Consider the following 25155-nt stretch of genomic DNA (forward strand, 5'->3'; position numbering starts at 1 on the left):
TCACTGCTGGTTTTTAAGAGTCAAATGAATACTCACTTTGAACTGTGGCATTCCCTCAGCACACATTTTTGCCATACTTTTAGATAATTGAGCTGTCTTTTGTTATGTTTTTTACCTAAATGTCTTGTTTTTATTTGTTTTTGTGTGTACCTCAGTTGACCTTTGTTTTAATTACTTCTCTTATACATGCTCAGCCCTTTGGTTCATCTCCTGGTTGACGGAAGGTGCTATAGAAGAAAAGTTGTTGATGATGATTCCTCATTAGGGTCTTAACTTTGTGAAGTGGCTTGAGATGAAAGATTTGGAGCTATATAAATAAACTGAACTGAATGGAAATTAATTGAATTTAACCAGCTTGTTCATAAGTGTGATACTGTGTGAACTGTTCTCTTCAGGCAGGCATTATCCCAACTGCCTTCAAAACTTCGGTGGTGAAGCCCCTTCTGAAGAAGACCAATTTAGATCCTAATACTCTTGAAAACTACAGACCAGTATCCAACTTGCCATTTTTAAGTAAAATTATAGAAAAAGTAGTTTTAATGCAGCTTCATGAGTTTTTATATAAACACAATGTTAGAAAAATATCAATCTGGTTTTAGGACACAACACAGTACTGAGACGGCTCTTTTAAAGATTGTTAATGACCTCAGGTGCAACTTAGATTCACGGAAACTTTCAGTTCTGGTGCTTCTTGATCAAAGTGCAGCTTTTGACACAATAGACCACCACATTTTATTGCACAGACTTAGAAGTCTGGTGGGTCTCTCAGGTACTGTTTTAGATTGTTTACTCCTATCTCACTGATCAAAGTTTTTTCATAAGTATGGATACTTATTCCTCAGAAACCAATTAAATTAAGTGTGGGGTTCCCCAAGGATCAATTTTAGGCCCAACACTTTTTAATCTGTACATGCAGCCACTTGGAGACATCACCAGGAGACATGACATTGATTTTCACAGCTATGCTGATGACACACAGCTTTACAGTGCAGTGTCCCCTGATGGCATCAAATCAGTGAATTTACTTTTGAACTGTATTTTAAATATAAAGTCATGGATGGCAGAAAACTTTTTACAGCTTAAACCGGACAAAACAGAAGTCTTAATCATTGGTATGCAGACAAGCGAGAGGTCATTTTAGCAGAACTACACAACTTCAAACCTTCTCACTGTGTGAGAAATCTGGGTGTCTGAAGGTCATTTTACTCCACATTTAAAAAATATAACCAAAAGAGCATTTTATCACATCAAAAATATAGCCAGAGTCTGCCCATTTCTCTCTCTCGCCAGTAAGGAGGTATGAATACATGCTTATATTTCAAGTAGAGTCGATTATTGTAATGCCCTGCTCTCTGGTCTTCCCAAAAAGAGTATTTAAAGATAACAATTACTCCAGAATACAGCAGCACGTGTGCTGACCAGGACCAGAGGGCAGGAATATTACACCAGTTTTAAAATCACTGCACTGGCTTCCTGTACATTTTAGGATCGGTTTTAAGGTTCTTTTATTGATTTATAAATGTCTCCATGGTCTCGGACCATCCTATTTACCTGACTTACTCTTAAATTATGATCCCCCATGGTCCCTGAGATCCTCCGATATTGGCCTTTTAGTCCCACCAAAAGTTTGAACCAAAACTTACGGTGAAGCATTTTCCCACTATGGCCCTCGTCTGTGGAATGGTTCACCGGAGACCCTCAGGGCTGCTGAAAGTATTTATTTTTAGTATTTAGTTTTTAAAAAGAGGCTCAAGACCTACCTTTTCACCTTGGCTTTTCATTGATTAAATGACCATTTTTAGCTCATTTAAATAAAATGTTTTTTTAATGTAAAGCACTTTGTGCTGATTTTATCATGAAAAGTGCTCTATAAATAAAAAGTGATTTGATTTGAATTTGATTTGATACTGGTGAGGTTTATTTGATCCAAAGAGTGTTTTCATCTCCTCATGAGTGCGGCTCCTTCTAAATACCACAGGTTTCACCCTGCCGTGTTCTAGCTAATGGTCTGCTTAGTATCTTTAATACCAAAAAAGGTTTTGTTTTGAAGTTTTTAGTGTGTGACTTGCTGACTCATACTGACATAATGTTCTATGCAAGAGTGCCACATAAACAGCCTTTTATCTTTCTGAGTTCCTCCCATGTCACCACTGCTCAGGGTATCAGTGCAGCGAGCAGCCAGTCAGCACTCATTATTAATGGTCTCTGCATGTGGTTATGTGTTAGTGGGGAGTAGGTTTATCTGGTGGCAGGAAACCACTCAAATATGCATCTAAAGATAAGAGATGTTTTTTGTCACTTCTTTATCATTGCTTCAACTCAGCAATAAATTCAGCTGGACATTTAGGTTGCTACAAAATAAAAATGTCTACTATGGACTAAAGTTCAGGAGTAATTTAACAAGGAGACAGTTTGGGATTAAAACGTTCTGCGTAGCTGAAATAAACCATTGCACCCTTTAGTGGCAAGTTGCAGAACACTTATTAAATCAAATGCATTTGCAGTGGCCTCTAGTAGGAATGAATACCTCGCAAGTCGTAGTTGGGAGGAAAAAGTTTAGATGTGCCTGTTTCAGGAACTAGCAGAATGCCACACCAGAGGAGAGCTGAACACGGCAGGATTTGGAGTCTTATTTCCTGATATTTGGACATCTCACCTCAGATTGGATAAGAGTAACACAACTCTACCACTGACTTATAATGTTGATGTTTTATCTCCACAAATAACATAAGCCTGAAGTTGTTCTACTTTGCAGTGGAGGTGCTAATGCTAATGGTTAGCTTCTACTTGCCAAGACAGTCGCTGCTGTTTCCTGGATGCTAAGTCAACAACAGCCTTCTCCATTGTGAGCAAAGATGGGTGAGTCCATGAATGTTAAGTTTCAGTGTGACGTAGATCTGTCAGGCTTTTCAAATCCTAGAGTTTCACTGTCTATTTTCTATCAAACGCTAATGCAGAAGATAGGTGTAGGAGACTATTTTCATGTTCAGCTTTCATTAAAAACTCAAGAGTGACTGATTTATAATCAAATAATCAGAGGTGTGGACTCAAGTCACAAGACTTGGACTCGAGTCCGACTCAAATCATTATTTTAATGACTTTTGACTTGATAAAATCTTTTAAGACTTACGACTTGACTCAGACTTGAACGCCAATGACTTGCGACTTGAATTGACTTGCATCTGTTGACTTGATGATGGCTTGAGCACTATTGATACTTTAGCACAAAAGTGGCATGACATGGACAAAAATCATGAGTCGTTCCTCGTTCTGGGTTTGATCTTGTTCTGCTAAATGCTGCAGCACTTTGTTTATAATCAGTTTCAGTTGCACTTTCCGCTTGTTTGAGCAAATAAACGAAGCTTTAAGAAGCTTTTCTTCTGGAATTTATTATTATCATTGCCATTAAATTGAAGCTGGACAGATGACTTGAATATGACTTGAAAAGTCCAAGTTAAGGACTTGGACTTGACTTGAACTTCCAGATCATTGACTTTAGACTCGACTTGGATTTGGTTGTCTTTGACTTGGACTTGACTCGAGACTTGACTGAAAATACTTGTGACTTACTTGTGACTTGTAAAGCAGTGACTTGGTCACACCTCTGGAAATAATCATTAAAATGTTTTTTCAGTGTTCCACACCTTTAAGTCTCGCTCCATCCAAGTAAAGCTAGTGTTGATAGATATAAAATACTACAAGGGCATAGATCTGCCACCCATGCAAAATAAAATTAGAGCAACATCCCAAAATAACATCATAACTTCAGTGTTCCAACGATATAACTTTCACATTTGTACAATATACTATCATGTTCCATGTAAATATTAGATTGTACAAACATGATTTTTATATTGTTAAAACACGATAGTATATTGTACAAATGCGATAACATATTGTAAGAGTGTGAAAACTCTATTGTTAGAACAATAAAGTTAAGAAGTTGTAACACAATGTTGCTCCAAATTAATTTTGCGTGGGTGGCAGTTCTACATTGTTGTAATGTCTACATAAACATTTTCTACTATAATTTACAGGTCATGCTTAAATGAATCAACACACCAAGAGAGAAGCATCGTAGCATCTCATCTGAGAAGTTTGTAGTGTTTTATTTTTGTTACAGTGAGAAACAGTGAAGAAAATCAGGCTGGAACACAAGTCTGCTGTTTCTTAAATATTCACTTTCAGCTGATTTTTGCTCTTTGATCTGGTTTTGGTGCTTCAAAGTCAGCAACTGTGCAAAAATAATTAATACATTTTTAACTTGAACTGCCTCAGGGTGAAGACTTTGCAACAGATCTTTGTGCTGTTTGTGAAGGGAGGCGAAGAGTGCCCAAAAATCATTTTTTTGTTGACTTTTCACCATGTCACAAAATTTTAGCGAACAGGCTACAATTAACCTCCTCATTCTTTGAGACATTCTTCCCTCCAAGTGGATATGAAACAAATAGTGGCTGCTGTAAACGTCAATCACGTTGATGCTAATTTGTGTTGGTTCATCTGCTCTAGGCTCTGGTGAAAATGTGACAACATGGTGAACGCTGAGGACCAACGGTCTCTGTAGAACAAGACAAACATGGGTAATAACCTTGTAAAGGCATTAGAATATTAGTATGACTTCATTGTGGGTGTCCCTAGATGCCACTTGGTGCCGAAACATTTACGACAACTTTCATCCAATTAAATTAAATTTAAAACAAACTGTGTCATCCTGTCTCACTCAATACCTCTGCCACACCAGCACAGTAATGTATGAATTTCCTTCAGACGTTTTTCTCATGCTCAGATCATTGGTGTTGATGAAGTAACACGCAGCTTTAATGATGCTGACACTGCAGATGGATGACACTGAGATGTCAAAGGAACTGAGATGTACGGCCTGGTGTCACATTCACCATCTGGCCCTTTGTGACTGAGCAGCTGGGCCTGAGTGGGACGCCTTCTGAACTTGTTAGTGAAGCAAGTTCTTTTCCAAGTGCTAAAGATTCTCTCTCTGTCAGAAGAATGCAGGCATTCACATTTTACTTTTTTTTTTTAATTTAATTTGAAATTTTGAGGCAGTGTATTTGATAGGAGAACCTCAACGTTTGGTTTAACAAAAATTGTGTTCTTTCTAATCCCGCTAAGGTTTATGGCCCTTTTGGCTAAGACAACTATAATCTGTGAGCATGTTTTATCATTGTTCTTGTCTCAAAAGCTGTGTTTCTTATCTAGATATTCCAGGGAAGGAAACCAGGAAAATACGAGGCTTCTGTCCTCTCAGCAGCTGTCTCCTCATAAAGTCGACCGTTTCAGAACTTTGCTAAAACATCAGCATATCATCACCGCTTTAATAAGGAGCGACATCACTGATTAGCACCAAAGACGTCCACGGACATTAATATTAAGAAATTTCTATTCTGTCAAAGTACTTTGTACTTTAAATCACTCGGAGGGTGGGGAAAAAACAATATTTTACAGAACAAAGAGGCAAACATTACTGCGTTGTGGACTGATTTCCGCCACATTGTTTGGCGCTACAGCAGCAGAATCAGCAGTAATCCCGCTTATTTTCTTTTTTCTATTCTGCTTCGCCAGCAACTTTACCAATTTTACAAATGCTGCTTGTTTGGAGATGTTTACTGATATAATTTCCTTTGGAATTACAACCAGTCAGCATGAGTTAACCACAAGTCCGGTCCAGTCACTGTACTGGGCCGTTTCCGAGTGCATAACTCAATGCAGCTACTCAGTCGGTCCCTGAAATAACCCAGAAAGTACAATAAAATTACCTGGACGTTCTGGTGGAGAAAACGGGCTTATTGTGATGGGAAAACCTCCTAAACGTTTGAATTGGCATAAATTGTGATCTTCTATTGACTAAAACGTGCAGAACTACTTACATCTAAGGAGCTGAAGATGTTTTATTTGACATTCTTATATTGTCAGTACAACTTTGACAGTCATAGCTGAAAATCAACTAAACTAGAGCCTGAAAAGAGAGGATAAATAAAAACAATCCACCAGGTATTGGGAGCGCTTCATACCTCTGGATGACTTCTGCTGAATCCTGCTCCCTCTCTCTCCTCTTTCTTTGCACAAATCCCCGAAACACCCTGCCAGGACGTGGCACCGTATTAAAGGGATGAGAGAGGGAGAATGCTGGCATAGTGAGAGGGTAGGACCGTGCAGGGAAGCTAATGCCATGGCTTTCAGCCGCAGGGTTTATTCAGCTATGAGGGTTAGACTCTGTTGTAGGTATGGCAGCAGGTAGCTTTGAGAAAGACCCAAAGGGTCAGATCACGTCATCAGCTCCAACTAAAAATTCAGTTTGTACCTGGAACAAATGTACCAGTTTGCATGGGCCATTATTGATTGGAAAATTTGCATTTATGTGGCACATCGGCTTGCCCACTTTTAAATTTAATATAACAGTGTTTTGGGTTGTTAACTTTACCAGATCGAGTCACATTTCTTTGTTTGTTTGTTTTTGTCTCTTGTTTTTTGCTATTTTAATGTTGAATTTGAGACTTAATTTTAAGACAGTTCCTGAAAAAGATGCTAAAATTAAAACAGGGCAGTGATGCAATTAGAATATCATATTTCCAGTCTGAACTTCATCCATTTTTGATGTATATGTGCTCAAGATTAAAGCTAATACAATTTTTTAAATATTCTACAGCAAACACAAATCGTTTTTGTGAAACTCTCATTAATGATCTGAAGAACGTGTCCTGATTTTCAGACTTACTCCTCTGTGCTCATGCTGGACGTCATGGCGTGAAATATATCACTTTCAATGTGAGTCGTTGCAGTGTTAATGACTGTCAAAAGTGCTGTGAAAACAGTTCAACATTTGTTCAAATCAGACACCAAACTTGAGTTTTCCAAACCCTGCTAAAGGAGAGGGTGTGTTTCATAAAGCTAACACAACCTCTTCTCATCTTTTTATGTCACTATATCAAATGAATTATTTAAAAAAAAAATCATGCATTTTATTTAAATATTTCCCAAATGTTATAAAGCAGTATGGCACAGAAAGACCTTTTGATTAAATTGTCATAAAATTAATTTAAAACATAAAAATATTTTTCTATTTAAATTTGTCATAATAGTGCTAAAAAAGCACTGTTACCAGGCATAAGTATATATTTGATATTATTATGGGTTTTTCCCAAAAGTTTTGGAATAATAGAAGAAGTACGCTGTGATAAAACTCGTTTATGGTTTGAATTACGGTCCATTTGTTTGGATTTTTTTCATATTTGAAGCTAAAGCAGCCAAAGTTTTCATTGTAGTTAAAAAAAGATTTTAAACAGCATATAACACATGACAAAAGACAGCTTTCCTGTATTTATTAAATACATTCAATTCCCTTTAGAACACAAAAAAGTGTTAAAAGTAACTGCAAGAGGGCTGCGAGATGCTTTCACATTTTGCATTTGGAATTTCTTGAACTCATTTAAAATTGAGAATTCAGATATCCAAGTTCAGTTGAGAAAAACAGATTTATACTGTGAAAAATGTCAGTTGTAATATAAACAATATGGTGGACACTAAAGGATATTATTTTGAGGACTTTCTCACAGGTTTAGCATGGGTTTTCCAGAATGTTTAAAACTGTAAAAGGAATTCTACTTTAGGGTTTAGTTCAATTTTTTTTTATTTTATTTTACAACATTAAGTTAAAACTTGTATGGCAGAAAAAGTCAAACGTAAGATTTGTATTCTAAAATCGGGGATAAATTTAGCGTCAGACACTGTTTAGATCATGTTGAATGGCCTGTAAATGGTAAGTGGCCTGTATTTGATATAGCGCCTTCTAGAGTCCTGGAACCCCCAAGGCGCTTCACAACACAGTCAGTCATTCACCCATTCACACACACATTCACACACTGGTGGGGATGAGCTACAATGTAGCCACAGCTGCCCTTGGGCGCACTGACAGAGGCGAGACTGCCGAGCACTGGCGCCACCGGTCCCTCCGACCACCACCAGCAGGCAAGGTGGGTTAAGTGTCTTGCCCAAGGACACAACGACAGCGACAGACTGAGCGGGGCTCGAACCTGCAACCTTCTGATTACGGGGCGAGCACTTAACTCCTGTGCCACCGTCGCCCCACATATGGCACCATTTAATAAAAAGCTATATTTAAATAAATAATAATACCTCCACGGGGCTTTTAGATGTGTGCAGAATGAAGGCACAGTGTTTCCTTTAAAAGCTATATTTTAAAAATCTGACATTTGTTTTTGACCGGCACGGCACGGGGTTTATGTTCACATCCACCAGCCAATAGAGGGCACTATTGCAGGTTGCCAGACAGCCCGCTCGGCACAGCGAGGCTGGACCTGTGACTCGGCAAGTCAATCAGCCGCGTCTGAGCCCAGAAGATGTCGTTATCCTTCTCAGAAGAGGAGCAACCATAAAAGATCTACAACCAGAGTGAGTTTAGTTGAAGCCTACAACAGATGGACCCAAACAAAAAAAATTCACATATCGGTAGTGAACCTGTTATCTCGACATCTGGAAACCTTGTTCTATTGTTGTAACCACAACCTCCACACACTAGACATTGCTTTGGTGTTCGTGTTCCATATTCCAACAGTAAACCAGCCTAACACGTTACAGTTTTCTATAAGAGCTCATTTTAGTTTGGGTTGGTTAGATAAGTTAGATGTGTCCGAGCAGATAATGTACAGAATGATGTCAGCGACTTAGTTTGTTAGGTCATGTTAATAATGATAGCTGTCGGTAATACAACTCCATCTGTTTCATTATACAAATGATTATTAAAGCTGAGAGATGACTTCCTGTCCAACAACAACAGAGGAGGAGGCACTGGAGACCAGATACTAGTGCTGCGAAAACTCCCTGAAAAGCCAATTCCTGTATTTGCTTTCAAAGTTAGCCAAAGTCAGCCGCTCAAATTCTGAGATTATTTGGATGACTATATGAGGCGGGATTACACACACACCCTAGCATGATTGCCTCTAAGCGTGTGTGTCTAGTTGGCGGAGTTTAGGTCCTTTGACACAAACAGTGTCATTTTCTGGACTTCACTTTGGCAGACTTACCCAGCTGTGGTGGATTTACACTGGACTGTATCCCTTCTGTTGCACAAAAAGCCTGTAAACTTTCTCCTTGTAGATTTTTACTCGAATCAAAAGGCCTCACTAGTGCTGACAGGTCTTAGCTTGAACCTTCATGTCAGTAACTGCCAGTCACATGATTGGAAAATCCTCTTATAAATATGCATTTTATGCATTTTAATCAAAAACATCCAACAGCCACCTTTTCTATCACAGCTAAAGTACCAACAATACCCTTATGACTGCATGGGGATAGGGTTACAGTGTTTCTCTGAACTAGCTGTGGATGGATGGCAGTAGTAGGCATCAAAGTTAAGAAGCAGAAGTTAAAGACAAGAATTAGTCGAGGTGAAAAGAAGAAAGATTCTCATGCAGGAAAGAATACTCACGATATCCTGTGTCAGGATCCAGATTATTGATGATGCAAGGAGAAAGAAAAAAAATCTACATGAATAAAATAATAAGCTGATAACGTCACATAATAGCTGTCAGTCTGTGCTTGTGTAAATGTCTAAAGAGAAGCCATTTCTTCTACCTGATTAAGGTTTTTGAACTCTAAACAAGAGTTTATTCAAAGAATAAAGATAAAAGGTGCAGAGAATACAACTGATGTGAGTTAAAATGGCAATAATACAGCAGGAAACCTGCAGGAGGTTCTGTATTTGGTTTGAACGGATTATCTCAGCTAAGATTTCTTTTATAACTGCAGGAGATCTGGAGACAGAATCTCATTTAGCTTTCATATGCAAATAAAGCCCTGACTCACATTCACATTTGTACACCACACGTGCCATTTGTTTTGCCTCTTCTGGTTATGTGTGTCAAAGGGGTTTTAGATGGGTTTTATGGCATTTCTTGCCAAAGCATTTTGTTTTCTGGGACATGAAATTTAATCGAAAAAACAAATTTTTGGGTTTTTGGGTTTGACTTTGAGGGTCTACTATTTCCAGATTTATTAAAAAAAACACAATTAACACTTTCACAACAGCATGACTTTGATTCAGGTTTTTGATTCATAAAAATAACAAAACATTAATTAAAATGATTTCTTTCATATCATTTTTTAGAAATTTTTTATTAGCTTACTAAAATGCTCATTTTGAGAAGCTAGAAGATTGGAGATATATAAAAGCTAATTTAGGAAAATATTGAATCTTTTCATATTTTTCTGTGTTTACATCATAGCTTTGGTCAAATGATGTGTTTTAATATTCAAATTGAAAGTTTTTAACTTGAGACTAGACTTGAGACTTGCATGTCTGTGGCTTGACTTGACCAAAGACCTTCCTGTCTTGGTTTAGGACACATATCTCCCAAGATATGGCTTAACTCTAGAGTTGAGACTTGCAAAACAATGTTGTGATTCCATCTCAGACAGGTAATGATCTAAACCCTAACTACTATGGGTGCAACGGTACATAAATTAACCAGCTTAGCACATTACAGTTTTCACTTCCTGGTCCACAAAAAAAAACCTGTGTCTGGTACAGACAGAGCCATGTGGACCAGGAAGCTCGGGTCCTTCGAAGGATGCAGCCCCTTGAATTTGGACACAGCTGCATGTGTTGCTGGTTAACTTGTGAAACACATCTGTGTGGGACTTGTCTGTGCATAACCGAGCATACTGCACAGAAAAGTCTGAATCTGAATACATGTACCGTTACACCCCTAGTAAACACACTGAACATCACATTTAAAGTACACGTCTGTGTGTTTTAAGGTTGGACACTCACGCCTGCATAGTTGTTGTGGCTGTTTGAAAGGTGAACATATTCTCCTTGGGGAACCAGTTTGTGTCCTCTGCAATCACAAAAAAAGTTAATTGAGCATAAGTGTTTTGGCACAATTTTGACGTAAATGCAAAATGAAAACACAAAACCAGAAACGGCACCAGCACCTCACAGTCCACAATCCCACGAATGGAGAGAGGGAGACACAAAGGGAGAGACAGCAGAGGAGAGACGAAGAGTCAGAAATACAGACCACCACGTCACATCTAACACCAACAGTCCCCAATGGACCAGAGAAGAAATAGATCCGAAGTGTGTGTGGGTGTGTGTTTTTCATTTAGTAAGAATAAGAAAAGCAACAACAAAAATAGAACTTGAGTTCTTCAGTGCAAGTAACTGAAAATGGTTGATTATTTCTTCTCTGGATCAGTATAGCATAAGCTAAGCTAAAGGGCCTCCCCAGTCCTGCCCTTGTTTGGATTTCAGTGCCTCTCGATTCCTCTGTGTCCTCCACCCTCTCACCTCTCTCCAGCCCAGTCACCCGGTCCACACTCCACATCCGCTCCAAGCGTCGGTGCTGCTTGCCTGCCTCTCGAGACGCACTCTCCAGGTCCAACGACCCCTGGCTACGCGAGGGAGCTCCGCTGCACGAGTCACAAGCCAGCCCTCGGCAATCCACCTCCCCTTTCCCACTGTCTCCCAGGCTACGAATGTTGTGGGCGCTGACTGAGGTCTGCAGTGGCGGCTGGGACAAGTGATGGTGGTGATGGGGGTGGTGGTGCGATGCATGATGGGAATGGGACCCTGCACCAGCTAGCTGCTGCTGCTGTTGCTGCGGATTGCTACTGCTGCTCCCACATGCCCCGCTAACTCCTGCGCTGCTGCTGGAAGGTGCACTGTGGTTCATCTGGTGATTACAGTGGTGATGGTGGCTGGCACTGCAGCTGTTGGTGCCGCGGCCACTGCCTGAGCGGTTGTATTGGGTTGGAGATGAGGAGGCGGATGATGGGGAGGTGGATGGCTGGATGGGACCACCTCTAGACCTACCGCTCCCCGACTTGTCCTTCAGGACGTCCAGTTCTAGGCTCTCTTTGCTGCCCCGGCTGCTGCTCATCAACATACCGTGCTGGGTGGTGATGGTGTACACACGAGCAGGTTGGAGCGCACACTCGGTGGATCGTTTTTGCTCCTCCTCTAGTGTAAAGCTGCGTTCAAGGGACAAACAGGTAGGCTTGGTGGGAATGGTGACACAGGAGGGAGGAGGCTGGATGAAGCCCAGCTTCTCGTTGGCTGGTTCTGGTTTGGGCTCACAGCCTTTGGTGGTAGAGCAGGGACGGAAGGGAGTCTTACTGTTTGGACCAGTCGTATCACTCGGCGACTCTGGATCAGGACCCACCAAGGTTTCACACAGAAGGTGAGCTAGAAAATAAAAGAAGAAGATGAACATATATAAATACCACGATAAACACACCCAGATGCTAACGAGAAAAGAAAGAGAGAAACCAAAAGGATGACACATCCTCATCTCTGTTGGCTATCAGCTGCTGTCGTGGCCCACCAGTGAGCACAGCCTGGCATTTCAAAAGAGGATGAGGTGAAGCAGGTGGAGGAAGGATTAAAACCTCAAAGGAACACACAGAACAGGAGTAGAGGGACGGACAAATGGTGGGGTGACAGAGACGCTGACCTGATCCGTTTCGGTTTTCAGGGTGTGAGTGGGACAGGTACTCTCCAAATGCTCGTGCTGCTCTGTGGGGATACACAAACACCACACACATAAAGAAATTAATTCATGGGTGGAGGGGAAGGATGAGCACGGTACGAGACAAAAGGGAAGAGGAGGAAGGAGAAAAGGGCAAGGGAACTATAAATTATAATCCTAATTGCCTTCTTTGTGCGCTTGTGCCACCCACAGATTAAGATGCTGTTTTATCTCCTCTTCAGCCAATCCTCGCCAGAGACAAAGAGACAGCAGGAGGAGATCGAGCGAAGGACTGTTTTAAGGTAATTTCACAGTATGACCTCAGTTTGCGTTGGTGGATCTAACTACAGGAAGACTGTGTTTGCTGTATCCAAGGAAATTCTCAAATTCCCTATGAGCTGAAAGCACACGGGCTCCGTAACGTCATCTCCTCACACACCTACACACACACACACACACACACACACACACACACACACACACACACACACACACACACAAAGATTATTAATATTGTCATATTCTATTCATATAGACTCTCAATTAATGTAATGGATCCCATCCAGCGGCTGCATGACACCAGCCCCTATATAATAACTCCGTATGTGAATGTGTGTGAGGAGAGTGGAAACAGCATAAAAGAGAAATCCCTAAAGACGTTCTTCCTGTGTCAGAATGGGTCCTGCAGTAATATCCGTCCGGAATAATGATCCATAACTTCTCCTTTCTGGTCAGCATGACTTATTTCATTCTTTCAGTAATATAACAAAGCTTGTGTACTCATTCTTCTGTCCAAGATTTTAGTAAAAGGAAATAGAAAATATTAAAATATAAAAATAATAAACAATATCCATTATTTAAAATTATTTTTGACATGCTTTGTTGGATCCAGCTCATCTGTTGGGCTCTGGCTGTCAGTCGGCACAGAATCCAAAAGAAAGAACGACTGAGTTTAGTTTAATGCAGTCAATACTATATCTGTAACAGAGTCAGGATCAACATCATAACTTTGAATCTTTTGTCAATTCAATTCAAGTTTATTTATAAAGCGCCAACTCACGACAAGAGTCGTCTCAAGGCACTTCACACAGTATGACTTTAAAACTCATGATGCTTTTCAAAGTCACAGCTAGGGCCACATCACATGTTCTTGTCTGTTAATTGGCAAGTGTGAGCTTTTCTATAAGGGTCACCGTTGTCTCGGTTTAGGACAAAAATAGATCATGACAGAATGCAATGGATGTTAAATTAAATGTTCTAGGGTTTAGAATTTTCTGTTCAATTTCTGTTTATTATTATTATTTTAGTATGGATACGGCTAAAATGTTTAAAGCCTGAAAGCATCAACTATAAAAAAATCTAGTAACAAAAATGAAGCTATTTCTTGGCAAATTTTAATATAACAAGAATAAAATCATCTTTGCTTAGTTTGTTCTGTGTTCCTTATCTAATTCCATTTTCTGGTTCTTCACTATACACAGAGTAAATAGAGGTAGTTTTTACCTTTTTCCTGACATGCTTAGACTCTCACTGTAACCTTTGTGAGAGTATTGCCGATGTTGGTGGCGTTGCTTCTGTCTCTGTTCATCTGCGGGCAGCAGAGGATGATCTCACCCTCTACTGACCTTTCCCGTTGATGACTGTGTCCTAAGAATGGTCCAGTGTGTATACAGTGTGTATTTCAGAAAAGCCTGACAGATTTACGTCACACTGTCACTTAACTCACCCATCTTGGCTCACAAAAGGAAGACTGTTGTTGGTTTTAGCGTCCAGGAAACAGCAGAGAACGTCTCTGCTGGTAGAAGCACATGAAATTGCTTCTGTGTATAAAATGAGCTAAATAAAGCTACCTTGCCTTGAAGCTAACATTAGCATTAGCAACTCCACTCAATGGCAGAACTCCTACAGGTCTGTGTTATTTGTGGAGACAAAACATCAACGTTGCAAAGCTAATGGAGTCAGTGGTAGAGTTGTGTTGATGTTAGCCAATCAAAGGAAAGTTGTCTGAATATCAGGAAATAAGACTTCAAATCCAGAGGTGTTTCTCGTCAAGGCGCCTGGCCTTGCAAGGCGATGTCTTGCAAGGCCAGGCGCCTTGCTTACAAGGACACTGTCCTTCCTTGGTGAAAGAAAACTGTTAATTGGAGCAGACATCTCGTGACCGTGGCTTCCACGGCCGTCACGTAACGTCACGTGACACGGGAGATAACATTATATTTTATACGTATAAGTTTCAATATAAATATATATAGCAAGCCTTTTACTTTTAAATTGTGTATATATTAGTTCAATTAAACATGTAAGCGAGTTACTACCCGCTAGCCACCGAAGCTACAACTACTAAGCAACTAACCAACAATAGATAACTTCTTTGGATTAAAAAATTTTTTAGATTAGTTGACTTACATTTAAACTTGAAATTTTCCCCCGAAGTAGCTGCTGGCTTCTGATCCGCCATCCTTTTGAAAATACAAGGTATATTCTGGGAAATGTTGACCAAGGCTAGGCTACAAGACACCTCCCATGTATCTTTGCTCAGCTAGCTAAACGGCTAAACAGACGCCTCGGTAGAACATGCACATTGGAACACGTCTTGGCCGTTCCTGATGACGTATCTCAGGAAACGGGGGCAGGACCAAGACATCAAAGTGAGGTTCATTGGCATTGACAAACACTCCAGGTGTCTTCTGCCACTTCCTCTTATGGCTGACTTCTATGTACTCTAACAGGTGCACCGGTGCTTTTGCTCCCCAGAAACGACTTATAAGGCATAAAACTATAAAAAATGTAGGGAATGATCTTTAAGGCCAAAAGGTGTTTGATGTGAATTTGTGACACTAGTTTTAAAGGGGTTTAAAAAATATGGAGCTCGAATCTGATTCCGTTTTTAACAAATTGCTTGAATTGTACTTTGTAAGTATCATTGTGATAATTAAAATTTGAAATATTTCACGTTTGAAGCTATTTAAACTTTAAACGTTACGTATTGTTTAAATCAGAAAATCCCTGAAATCTTAGGCATAAAAACAAACACATTTGACAGAGGTGTGAAGAGAGGTGTGTTTCTTCTGCAACAATGTCATACTTGTCATTGGGTTAAAACCAAATTTAGCTGATTGGATGAAGGTTTCAACCCACCAAGTGTGTTTAACAGAACAAAGTTTAAAGTTAAAGCGAGTTTAAAAAAAGGCTAATCAGTAATATGTGGGATTAACATTTCCTCTTTATTTCAATCAAATTTAAGTTAATCATTAAATTTATACACAAATAATATTTAAAACGAAGGAAAACGAATGAAGGATTGGAATAAAATGTATAAATTCAATTATTTCTCCACATTAAGGGTTTGTTCTCGTTAACAAAATATTTAACTTGTAATTTTAATGAGTGGGTCATAAAATTGACACAGTATTTAATCAGAGCCTGTGGCCCAACGGACCTCCCCAGCAGTTTTTAGTGCGTGAACAAGATAAATGAGGAAACCTACACATTTCCCAGCAGAACACCACACTGCACTGAGACCATTAATTCAGTTGGCCTTACCTGTTACGAGTTTTGATGTTTTAGCAGATTTGCATTAAAAAGTCCAAGTAACAGCAGGATATAAAATAAATTACTGCATCAATAAAGCTATTTTCTCACTAACAATAGTACAAAAATAACGCAATCCCTGCTAACATCTGCACTGACTAAAGCTTTAGTCATCATTCACTCAGCTCACATTTGCAGCTATTGCAAAAATCCACTGCTGCTGCTTGCATGTGTGTCATTTTTGTTTTATTAATTCAATTCAATTCAAGTTTATCTATATAGCGCCAAATCACGACAAGAGTCTTCTCAAGGCACTTCACAAAGTAAACGTTCCAATGCAGCTCAGTTCATTAAGCCAATCGGAAAAAAGTTTCCTATATAAGAAACCTGGCAGACTGCATCAAGCCACTGAATAGTCAGTGACGTTACAGTAACCCTCATACTAAGCAAGCATTTAGCGACAGTGGAGAGGAAAACTCCCTTTTAACAGGAAGAAACCTTCAGAGGATGCTGGCTCAGTATAAGCAACCATCTGCCACGACTCACTGGGGATCGAGAAGACAGAGCAGACACACACACACACACACACACACACACACACACACACACACACACACACACGCACGCACGCACGCACGCACACACACACACACACACACACACACACACCAAGCAATGTGTCTATGGTTACATTGTGATTTCTTAGTAAATATTCTATTTGGTGAGAGATAAACTTTATTGTATTTATCCTAGTGGATCTATAATTAAACAGGTAAACTAGTAGTAGCACATCCAATGTCAAAGAAAGTAAAATGCTATTATCAGGAGAGGGAAAATATTTAAATGGTTAGCAACAGTGATCAAGCCGATTAACACTAGTATAGCAACTATACTGTCCCACATGGAAGCTCTGAAACTATCCACATTGGTTTTCTGCATGGCAGCGGGTGGCTGAGTGAGTTTTGCTGAGTAAATCTGGTTCCTGTGGTTCCAATCAAAAATGAAATGATTTGTTCCAGAAAGTCGTGCTTTTCTAAATCTGTGGCTCCCCACAGCTTGTGGCATGTGCTGTAACCTCATCCCCTTCTGTTTTAGTGGCTCAAGAGAGTTTGTATCTACATAAATCTGTAAAATAACTGTATCTGCTCACTGAGCTTTCAGTTCATTCAACGTCATGAATATTCAGAACGTATTCCTGTGCGGGCTGATTATCCGGCCAGCGACTCTAAACATAACTCATCAATAACATTTGTGCTAAATCTTAAGATCTTAAAAGCCTTCATACCCATAGAGACCTATATCTTCACCACCAAAGTGAGGCAAGTCCCCACTATTTTATTTGGAGTCCGGTTATTATTCCCTAGGGTGAAAATGAAAATAAGGGAGGTAAGATACAGGATCTCACTGAAGAAATCCCTGAACACAAGCTAATCTATAAGTGTGCACCACCTCCCTGGCAGCTGCTTCAATTATTAAAGCCTGTCCAACGCAGCAAGTATACAGGTCACACACACACACACACACACACACACACACACACACACACACACACACACACACACACACACACTGGCTCACAAACAGAGCCGGACCAGAAAAACAGACCATTTTCAGGCTGTGAATCCATATATCGTGTCTCAGACATCCATATTTAAACTCAGATAAACTTAATTCCAGGGTCACATTTGACTCATGAAAGGATCGATGCATGGGACCCTTTCATGGGAAAGTCAGCTGAAAAAACACCCGGTGAGCACAAGGATGAGATTAAAAATAAAATACTAACATAGTTAGGGAACAGATACATGAAAAAGCAGCCCTTTTAGCTTACCTGAAACCATTCTCAGCATTATTGTTTTATTAAAACTGCTAAAAACGGCAAAAAATAAAAAAATAAACCTGAAGGAATTAATCCAGTTAAACTATTGCTATTGCCAATATTAAATCAAATCCGACCCATTTGATATGAAAGTACAACAGTTATTGGCCTTTTTAAAAGTTTAAGTTTGAAAATCTTTTAAATCAAGAAAAGAAAGTCATTTTACAAAGAATCCTGATATTAAACATTGAGCAGCAAAAGACAAGTAACATAAGATGTATTCAATTATGCTCTCAGTTACAATATTTTACAGTGATATTATAATAAGAGGTTTGACTTCTGTGCTGTCAGAAAGTCCACCGCTGTTAGAATATTTTACCTGAAATAAACCCTACAACTTGAATCTGTGCCAAAATTCCCATTAAACTATTTTCAGCTGTAAAAACCATTTCCCTCTAAAAGATTTTCAACTACATCTTTCAATATCGGACAAAGACAGTCTGAGTAAGACAAATTAATCTAGTATGGGATCAAAGTTATCTAACCTATGGAAGCCCATTCCCGCTACTCTGATTAAAAAAATATTTATCTCATAATTATGAGACAGCATCTCATTATTATTATTATATCTAAGTCATAATTGTGAGATTTTTTTTATCAGAGTGGCAGGAATGGGCTTCCATACTTAAACAACACGGCTCTATCTGAAAATGTAATTGCCCCCTTTTAAAATCATGAGTCAGATGAGATTCACCACATTATTTAGAAAGCTAACTTGTGTTTAATTAACCACACCCAGGTCTGACTACTACCAAATCCATAGAAATAAGAATTAACTTCAATACAACCTGTCTAACAACATGAAGTATGCTAAAAGATCTCAAAAAGCAACAATTCTCCTGTTCTAGAACAAAATAGCCCAAAACACCTGAAACAATTATAGATTAACATGGTTTCTTCTTCCGGCTCTTGGAGGGTGCAGACGCTTTTTTTCCTCCTCTCCTCCAAATCTTATCCTCAAGGCCTTTGTCTGTCTGTGTGTGCTGGGTGCACGGCTGCTTCTGCATTTTTCTGGAAACTGAAATTCACTTAAATGGATCTCGTCAGTTGGTCTCTCAATGTGATTGACAATTTTGAGAACGGGAGAAGGGGCTCCCGGATGCCCTGCCGGGACAGACCTAGTTGGACACATCATGGACTCCTGGAAACAGTGGAACTTGATCTGTCTTTCTCAGCTGTCTGTGGAGGACTCTGAAGACGTGTGGATATTCGTGGTGTTGGTGTCAGGTTTACTGCTCACTGGCCTTGGAGGCTACCTGGCTTAACGGAAAGGTAACGAGCTGTCAAGGAATATTGGCCTGATCCTGGAGCTCAGAGATGGTTTGCACCACGCTGTGAATTCACAGACTCAAATAATTGTCGAGATGAATCGTAAGCTTGGGACTTTGGCGGAGATTCATTCTTTGGCACTAAAGATGGATGCCATCAAGGAGAGAGTGGACGAATCAGCACGGATTGGGATAGATTAATGTCCATTATTGGGATTTTGAGAGGTTGAGGACCAACAAACTGTAAGACAGAGAGGAAATTATCTCTGTCTGGCCCCAAAACAATTTCTAATCGCCAGCAAAGCTCCAACGAAAACTCCCCCCTCAGAAGATATGTGGAATGTGCCGTCGCTATGGCAACTCAACTCTGTATCCTTTCCCAGCCTGGGCGTGACTGCGGGAAGGCCGCTGAAACGTTCCAGGGTCACTGCAACCCTCCAACCCTCAACACTCCTCCACCTATCCACACTGAGGTGACATGCGCTGCTTATCGTGGCTGCAGGAACTGAAGTAGGAATAGTCCCAACCCACCACCCCACCTAGTGGACACTTATGTTATGTTGTCTGAAGTCTGTTGCATATATGTTTGAGGTGGTTTTTTTTTGCAGAGCAAAGCTGCCCTCCCGGTGGAGGGTAACTGTGAAGTGCCTTTTTTTCCCTCCACCTGAACCAATCCTCATGTAACCCTCTGATCTCTATTAAGGTAGCACAACTCAGGGTTGCGAATGACCACAGTCACCAATTCTTGTCATGTGTCTTGCCCATGTATGTCTGATCTCTGAATTGTGTGTACTGAAACTCTAATTTCCCTCTGGGATTAATAAAGTGTCTTTGATTTGATTTGATTGTTGGGGTTGAGGTCGAAGGTCATGATTCATAATGAGAGACTTCCAAGGAGGAAATCTCTGCGGGCTCAAACACTAGAAAACGTTTCACATTTTCCAAACATGTCTGTCAATTCAGTTTATTTAATTAGTGCCAAATCACAACAAGGCTAATCTCAAGGCACTTTCAAAAGAAAACCTTTAGACTGAACCTACTTATCAGTGCATTGAGTTCCTTCATTATGCCAATTAGTTTCTGTTACGACCGACCAAGGATTGAAAGTGTTTTATTTATTTTTTATTTTTTGGAAGGGGGGGTTGCTGCTTTGTGTTGATTTGTTCTTTATGCTAATTTTAGCATGCAGGTGCCCGCCTGTGATTGGTTGGTGGACCAGCGGTCTGGGGAGTGTCCTGATTGGATGATTGGAGGGATCGGTATAAGTACACTTTTTCACTATTTCACATAGAACCAGGTTGACTAGCTTTTCCCCCTTAAACCATTAAAAATATCATATGAAAATAGAATTTTGTTCTTACTCGGATAATCTTTGCCTGATTCTGAAATGTGTTTGTTGTGTGGTGTCAAAAAAGTAAAAGTCTGTCAAGGACAAATACTTTTTCCCGGTTTACTCTGTTAATCTGTGAAGCATTAAATCTACCATCAGCTGGTGAAGACAGTAGAATGACTATTTGATAGCATAAATAGGTCAAAGCATTTTAGCTTTTAGGTCAGCTGGCCCCAAAAGATTCCCTTTTTCTTCAAAGGGAATACAAATTTGGTTTCAATCTCATCGTTTATATCTCCATTCTGCTGACTGCGCCTTCTGTCTGTCTCCATTTCCTCAGGTTTACTCGAGCTTTCATTGTTAATACACTACCAATTTATCTATGTGCACTCCTCTTCCTCTCAGCTGTAATAACCTCTCAGAAAACTCCCCTCCCTAACTGACGTCTTTCCCTAAAACCCTATCACATGGCTGAGAGCATGCGGGACGAATTTCATATCTGCCAGCCCAGCTTCTCCCTCTTCATTTTTCACTCGTGTGTATCCACCTCACACACACATGATGCTCTGAAACCATATATGAAGCCGTACGGCAACATGAGACACAAAGAGAGAACAGCGTTCCTTTATTGGATGGATTGAGAGGCATTTTGCTCACTTCCCTCTCATGTATAATGGATTATGTGAGTCTGCCGCACAATTGTTTGCGAATTTTAATCAGGGTCCAGTCTGCTGAATAATGAACTAGGAGGGCAAAATGAAAACGTCTCAAACCTTCTTAGGGCCAGCTGCTGATTAGAGTTTATACCACATTGATTACAACTCTTTGCAGCTGTGATTGTTGCGTCACAATCCTTTTTGCTGCGTGTGCTCTCCACCTGCAACAACACACATCCACTCATGCACACGCAGGACCATTAACGACCCAAAAAAGTAGTGGATCTGTGAGACGTTGGTGCAGCAGAGCAGACCTGCAGCTGCATGGAGATCTATTTTTAGAAAAGTATTGAGGGAAGCTGGATGGTGTCGCAGCACGTGCTGAGCCTCTCAGTTTTCAGTAGGAGCATTAAACTCTAATGGAGCCTCATTCACTTTTGTCATTATCGTTAACACTGGAGGAATCAAAGGAATGTGCAGGACAAAAAAAGCTGCTTCCAGTTTATTCCTGCTGCAGTGTGAGTAAATACATGAATGAGAATGCTCTAATGAGCTGGAATGTGATGCTGCATGCTTTTAGTTTTACCTTTGAGGAGGTCCTGTTTCACGTAAGATCTTTAAAAGTGGTTATGAACATCAAATGTTTGCTTTGGGAAGAAACAGAGTTTGAATCTGATCAAAGCGATGAGCTAACAGCTAACCTGCACACGACCCAAACCAGTCTTGTACCAACTCTATATCTTTAAACTGTCTTGGCAATTTGAGCAAACATTAGATTATGAGCATCATTAAGAACAGTGGTTCACAGTCCTGGTCCTGGAGGGCCGCTACCCAGCATGTTTTAGTTTTAACCCTGCTCCAACACACCTGGTTTCAATCAGCAGGTAATTAACAGGCTTCTGCAGAGCCTGATGAGCTGCTGCACAGGTGATTCAACTACTGAATCAAGCGTTTTGGAGCAGAGAAACGACTAAAACATGCTGGATACCAGCCCTCTAGGACCAGGATGGAGAAACACTGATATAGATGATAATGTTACATAACATTTTTAATGGTTAGGGGTTTTTTTGGCAGTTGATGTGCAATTCTAGTTGTTTCTGCTAAAATAATTACAATTTACAGCAGTGTACAGTTTTTAGGAGGTATTTGCACCAGCTGCTACAACTTTGTAGAGATTTGAGACATTTTCTTCCACTTTAAAAGCACTCGTGGTCAGCTATTTGTTCATTAATTCATGCGATTCAGTCAGAACTAATATGTGTTTACAAAAAAATCCCATCTGCCAACTAAAGCCTAATTTATACTTCTCCATTTGCATCGGGACGGAGACACACAACACCAATATGCATCGGCGCAAAAGGATTTCCGGCTGGCTCGCAGAGGGTGACAGAGAAATGTTCCAATTTTTAACGATTCGTCGAAAGAGACAGAGACTGCAAACTTGTCAGAACACCAATTCGTGTAAATTCATCAACAGTGCCATCTTTGTCACTTCAAAGAATAAAGAGATATTTAGCGGCAGACCGCATTGTAAGAAAAGTCTGAAAATATGAACCTTTATTCACCCGTGACTGAAGGAGTACAAAGATATGCAGCAAGTGTTTTAATCGTGGACAGAAAAGTCGAGAAACGTGAGTTGAGAGGTTCCAATGGCATGAAAAGGTAGATGAGGGAAAAATTTGTCCATGTTATTAAGGTCTAGTCCACACGTCGCTGTTTTTTTTTTTTAAACGAATATCCGCCCCTCCAAAAACTTGCATCCACACCACCATGTTTAAAAAAAAAACTCTGTCCACCCGTACCAGGATAAATACGTTGTTAAGGACATGCCAGACCTGTAGGCGGCAGTACTTCCCCCGAATTGTATCCAGTCAGCGTAACTTTTCGTTTTCCTGCTTATGTTCAACAAAACATGAAACACGGCGCCCAACTCATTCGTCTGTGGTCTTCCGCAAGGAGCAGTAATTCCGCTTGCAAAAACAAACAAGCAAAAAGCGCTTGGACAACTGATAAAGTGAGCGCAGCTCTGAGGGCATCCATGCTGTCGGCTAGTGTAAACACAGGTCGCACACGTGATGTCAGCATTTTTTTGTCACGGAAAGTGACGTTGCGGACCTTAAAACTCCGGTTTTGTCTGTCTACACGCAGTCACCCAAAACGGAGAAAACGCAGATCTTCACTTTGGTCGGAGTTTTTAAAAAGATCCGTTTTTGTGTGAAAAAACTCCGTTTTCGTGTGGATGATAGGCCAAAACGTAGAAAAATATCTACATTTTGGCAGATCCCCGGCTACGCGTGGACAGGGCCTGAGTCTCTGAAATACATTAAAACAATGTAAACACAATAGCAAATACACTATCGAATAGCACTACGCCCTCTCTTGTCCTGGCGGGGAATTGTTTTGCAACAATCCTCAGCTGACAGAGAAGTCTGAGAGCAAAACGTCTGTCAATGTGTGTGCATCTCTCCCTCGGGGAGCTGACGGAGAAGTTTAAATTAAGCTTAAGCCTTGGAATGTTACTTGTGTTTCAGTGGCTTTCATTCTTCGACAGTTATCTCCGATCATCTTTTGTGTCTTTCCACACTTTACATTACTGCTGTAATTTCCTCCTCTGTACATGAAACATCCAGCTACGTCCACATCCACAATCAAAGACACAGGCTGCAAAAACAAGAAGTGAGTTTAGTTAGTCTGAAATAATGCCTCCTTCTGGTACCTCTCTACCATAACAGGCTGCCAAAAATAACAGATTTCCTTGCTCCTAATTCTGCTTAATCAAATCCTCCTCTCAGAACCTTTAATTCAATCAAGTTTCCTATACACACACACACACACACACACACACACACACACACACACACACTGAGGAGCATCCACACACTAACATGCATTGCTGGAGACATGAGAACCTGTGGAGAGGCTTGTACCATGACCGGGGGCTGACGAGACCTAATGGCTCTCCTGAAGGTGCAGTGCATTATGGGACATGTGAGACAAGCACCGGGTTGAAATGTCAAGCTGTTTGAAATGTCAGCAGACTTGTGGCCTAAAGCCACTCCATCAGATGAAGAGCTGAGGGATTTATCTGATTCATACATATCTTGCTGAGGTTATACTATAAACCTGATCTGATTCTAAACTATAGTAGAAAATATCAAAAATGGAACCATGGCGGTCAGAACTGCTGCTCATCTGAGAAAAGATGTCATAATAGTGATTCTTCTAGCTTGGATAAGATATACACAACTTTGTGAAAACGGTGTGTATGTATAGAATATAACATTTAGATGTATTAGTCTGGTTGTTTATTTTTAAATCTTACCTAACACCAATCATCTCCTCCATCACAACCAAAGATGATGAACAATTAAAGCATTGGTGTCCAAACGTTTAAAAACATGAACATAAAATTATAAATTGAAAGTGCTCGGGAGCCACAGAAAGATGGGTTATTTGAATGAAGAGATACACATATTATGTTTTCTTTTGTTACCTACTCAACAAAACATCGAAATTGCAATGTTTTATTGAACGTTTTATTTGTGGTTTGTTGCATGAAGTTTTTTTATATACAAGAATTTTTTTTTAATTTCTACATTATCTGCAACAAAAACATGTTATTGTTCGCTCTTTCTTTTTTTTATTATTATTTATCTTATTTAATTAAGTTTTATGAACACTGCCCACAAGTCTGCTTTTTATTAGAGGCTAGGCTGAGTTTGTGATCCTATTTACATTCAAATTTAATTAAAGCACAAAACATGGTTATAAAAGTAAAAATACTTTGTATTAATCAACATTGTTTTTAGGCGTCACATTAGTAAATAAATAAAACTTCAGCATAAACACAACAGACTTTGTTGTTGGCCCAAATTTTACCCTTGTTAAAGAGCAAGTCACCCCTAAATCAACCTTTTAATGCTGATAAACTATATGAATGAGTGTCTAATTGTGCTGTAGACACGTATTTTAGAGCATCCTAGTTTAA

The 25155-nt window shown here is 39.9% G+C and overlaps 1 protein-coding gene across 1 annotated transcript in view; it reads right to left on the minus strand.

The window, feature by feature from the left end:
- Nucleotides 1-25155, minus strand: part of nsmfa (NMDA receptor synaptonuclear signaling and neuronal migration factor a) — a 59863-nt gene that overhangs the window by 28901 nt on the left and 5807 nt on the right. Inside the window, 4 exon segments of the mRNA XM_070552269.1 lie at nt 6027-6095; nt 10799-10871; nt 11324-12220; nt 12489-12550. Of these exon segments, the coding sequence (XP_070408370.1) occupies nt 6027-6095; nt 10799-10871; nt 11324-12220; nt 12489-12550 (1101 nt within the window).

This window comes from Nothobranchius furzeri, chromosome 6 (genome assembly GCF_043380555.1).
Source record: "Nothobranchius furzeri strain GRZ-AD chromosome 6, NfurGRZ-RIMD1, whole genome shotgun sequence".
Classification (NCBI taxonomy): Eukaryota; Metazoa; Chordata; class Actinopteri; order Cyprinodontiformes; family Nothobranchiidae; genus Nothobranchius; species Nothobranchius furzeri.